The following is a 4,153-nucleotide window of genomic DNA, read 5'->3' on the forward strand; positions in this document are numbered from 1 at the left end:
ACCCTTCAGTCCGCAGGCCGACGCTCTATCCACTGAGCCAAACCGGTTTCAGCAACAACTCAAATTTTTAAAAAATCAATGGAAAAATGTCTTCAGGTGAGGATTAAAAAAAACACACAAAACATACACCAACGTTCACTGCAGTATTATTCACGACAGGCAGAATGTGGAAGCAACTCAAGTGTCCATGGACAGACGAATGGATAAACAAATGTGATATGTAAATACGATGGAATATTATTCAGCCTCAGGAAGGACATTCTGACATGTGCTACAACACGGGTGAACCTTGAAGACGTTATGCTAAGGGAAATACAGTGGGGCCTTGACTTACGAGTGTCCCGACTAACGAGTTTTTCGAGATACGAGCCGTCTCTCGGTCGATTTTTTGCTTTGAGTTGCGAGCTAAAATTCGGGTTACGAGCCAGCTTCAGATGCCCCACCGCTAGTTGGCGCAGCGAACGTCACAGTGAACGCCACCACATCAGCCCAGCATCACGTGTCTCACTCGTTCACTTTATGATTTGACATACGAGTAATTTGAGTTACGAGCTCCGTCACGGAACGAATTAAACTCGTAAGTCAAGGCCCCACTGTAAATCACAGAAGGGTAAATACTGTATGGTTCCACTTGTAGGAGGTGCCTGGAGCAGTCCACTTCAGAGAGACAGGAAGTAGAACGGTGGTTGTCAGGGGCTAGGGGGCAGGTTGAAAGGGGGGTGAATGTTCCACAGGCTCAGACTCTCAGTGTTTGAAGATGAAGAGAGTTCTGGAGGCGGATGGTGGTGATGGTTATACAATAACGTGAATGTACTTAATACCACTTAACTGTGCACTTAAACATGGCCAAGATGGTAAAAATCAATGTTGTGTTTTACCACAAAACTAAAAAACAAAACAAAACAAAAGACAACAGTAAGTGCAGAGACCAGGGACGTACAAGTGGTCCCGACAGGAGGGGAGAGGACAGAAGGCAAATAGCTTAGCGGACGGGAGGGCACCCCACGCCCTGGCCCGTCCCTAAGACAGGAGAACGGCCCGGAAGGGAGAAGGAGGCCCCAAGGAAGCGGGTCCCAGAGGCCAAGGCGGCCGTGGGGTCCTCGCCCGGGAAGCAGGGGCCCTGGGGGGACCGCCTGGCCCTCCCTCTTAGGCCGAGGCTCCGAAGAGCAATTTAACCACACGGAGCGTGAGGCCGGGTCCGGACGGACACGCACACCTACCACGTCCACCAGCTGAGATATGGCGAGGCCGAACTTTATTCCGATCTTGTCGTTCAGGCGCTCCACGGGGCGGACCCACCTCTCGTAGTCCTGAAACAGATCCTTAAACAAACTGTCTTCGTGCTTGGCCACAAAGAACGGTTCAGCCAGGCCTGTGTCACAGATTTTCAAAAGTTAGTATGTTGGCTTCTCTCCTACCAAATACTTCGACTTAAAACACACACACACACACACACACACACACACAAAAGTTTGTCATTGTCCTGGCCGGTGTGGCTCAGTGGATAGAGCATCGGCCTGCGGACTGAAAGGTCCCAGGTTCGATTCCAGCCAGGGGCACATGCCCGGGTTGCAGGCTCGATCCCCAGTAGGGGACTTGCAAGAGGCAGCCGATCAATAATTCTCTCTCATCATGGATGTTTCTATCTCCTCCTTCCTCTCTGAAATCAATAAAAATATATTTTCAAAAAAAGTTTGTCATCATTCATAACCCCAAACTATTACTTAGGCTATGATTAATAGTCCTTTTCAAGTGCAATATTAATCCAAACGTCTGCGATCAATGAGGACCACTCTGTTCAGATACATTTCTTAGTTAATCCGATTACTCGCGCGGGAACAGGCTGAGTTCCTTAAGGAGCACTCAACTCAATACAGAGGCACTTAGACTCTAAGGAACCGCCCGGCCGGCGTGGCTCAGCGGTCGAGCGGCACCCCCAGGAAGTCACGGTTCGTTTCCCAGTCGGGACACATGCCCGGGTCGCGGACTCGATCCCTGGTAGGGGGCGTGCGTGGAGGCAGCTGATCCATGATGCTCTCTCATCATTGATGTTTCTGTGTCTTTCTCCCTCTCCCTTCCTCTCTCTGAAATCAATCCTATATAATAAAAGGTTAATATGCAAATTGACCGAATGGCAGAACGACCGGTCGCTATGACACGCACTGACCACCAGGGGGCAGGCGCTCAACTCAGGAGCTGCCCCCTGGTGGTCAGTGTGCTCCCACAGGGGGAGCGCCGCTCAGCTGGCTCATGGCTGGCGAGCGCAGCAGTGGTGGCGGGAGCCTCTCCTGCCTCCACTGCAGGCAGGCGGTAAGGAGCGAGGGGTCCCGGACTGCGAGAGCCCTGGACTGTGAGAGGGATGTCTGACTTGATTGGGCCTAAGCCGGCAGGTGGACATCCCCCGAGGGGGTCCCAGACTGCGAGAGGGCGCAGGCCAGGCTGAGACAACCCCCCCCCCAGTGCACAAATGTCATGCACCGGGCCTCTAGTAAAGATACATTTAAAAACAAACAGACACAGTTCTGATGTGATGCCCCCCATCTCCCTTCCGCTAGGGCCGTGGTCGGCAAACCTCGGCTCGCGAGCCACATGCGGCTCTTTGGCCCCTTGGGTGTGGCTCTTCCTAAGCCTTAGGAGCACCCTAATTAAGTTAATAACAATGTACCTGCCTATATAGTTTAAGTTTAAAAAATTTGGCTCTCAAAAGAAATTTCAATCGTGGTACTGTTGATATTTGGCTCTGTTGTCTAATGAGTTTGCCGACCACGGCTCTAGGGTAACTACTGCTCAGTTTGATGTACAGACATTTTAAAAAACGCAGACACAGAGGAATAACAAGTCTTCTTTTTAAGTTCTGCGACTTGCTCTTTTTTTTTTCATTCAGTGCTCGATGTCAGCACACGTCTATCCATCTCCAGTCTCTCTTTACAGGTGGCAAGGGGGTCCGGGCCACGGGTGTGTTGTCATTTACGTAAGCTTTCCCCACCGATGGGCGTGTCTATTATAGTCCCCGGTTTGGGGTTATTTCTGACAACGCCACAGTGGGAAAATGCTGTCGTTACCTTCCTTGTACGTCTTTTCTTTCCACACTTACACAAGAATTTATGGCACTGACTCTCAGAACTGCTGAGTCAAGGCTACACGCATTTCCAATCTTGCGAGTTGCTGCCAATGGCGTGCCCGTTCGTCTTCGCCAGCCGTCACAAGAATAAAATAAGATAATATATCTGAAAAGCTTTGTAAGAGGGTAGAGGCTATGTATCCCCAATTCATAAGCCAGGCACTCCCCTCTAAGTCTCCTTGGATCTTTTTTTTTTTAAGTTAACAAAAAGTGACTTATATCCTTCTTCTTCTTTTTTTTTTTTAATCCTTTTGTAACAGTCCCAGGAAGGCTATTTTAAGCAATGGCGAGCTAATACAGCAGTGAACATAATCAGCCCTTTTGTCAGCGAGAAGAAAGCTGTGCTATAGCCAACACTTTCAATGTGACAGATAAGTACTTACCAGTCACTATTTTAAGTATTACAGGTGAAATGCAGAGGGTGTGTGGTTCCCCCCCCCCATTCTAGGATTTTCATTATATTTTCTACTAGAGGTCCGGTGCATGAAAATTCAGGCACTGGAGGGGGGTCCCTCGGCCCGGCCTGCCCCCTCTCAAAGTCGGGGAGCCCTCAGGGGCTGGAGGCGACCCGGCGATCAGGGGAAGGCAACGCCCCCATCACACCTCTGCTGCTGCCACTGCCAGCAGCGCAAGCCTGGGCCGGCCCTGGTTACCTGTGCCTCGGGCGGCCCTGGGCAGCTGGGGGGCTGAGGGGACTGGGCGCCGCCATCTTTGAGGGCGTGGCCGTCAATTAGCATATTCCCTCCTTATTAGCATATTCCCTCCTTATTAGCATATTCCCTCCTTATTAGCATATTCCCTCCTTATTGACTGTGGGCGCCCTGGTGGTCAGTGCATGTCATAGCGAGCGGTTGAGCGGCCTTAGCATATCATTAGCATACTGCACTTTGATTGGTTGAACAGACGACCAGAAGACCGGATACTTAGAATATCAGGCTTTTATTATATAGGATGTGCATAACCCACGGACACAGACAATAGGGTGGTGAAGGCCTGGGGCAGGGACAGGATGGGCTAGAAGCGACCAATGGC

The 4,153-nt window shown here is 50.6% G+C and overlaps 1 protein-coding gene across 1 annotated transcript in view; it reads right to left on the reverse strand.

Moving 5' to 3' along the window:
* Positions 1 to 4,153, reverse strand: part of CHRNA5 (cholinergic receptor, nicotinic, alpha 5 (neuronal)) — a 21,643-nt gene that overhangs the window by 7,586 nt on the left and 9,904 nt on the right. Inside the window, exon 2 of the mRNA XM_014546254.1 lies at positions 1,221 to 1,372. Within this exon, the coding sequence (XP_014401740.1) occupies positions 1,221 to 1,372 (152 nt within the window). The remainder of the gene's footprint in view (positions 1 to 1,220; positions 1,373 to 4,153) is intronic.

This window comes from Myotis brandtii, unplaced genomic scaffold (genome assembly GCF_000412655.1).
Source record: "Myotis brandtii unplaced genomic scaffold, ASM41265v1 scaffold439, whole genome shotgun sequence".
NCBI lineage: Eukaryota > Metazoa > Chordata > Mammalia > Chiroptera > Vespertilionidae > Myotis > Myotis brandtii.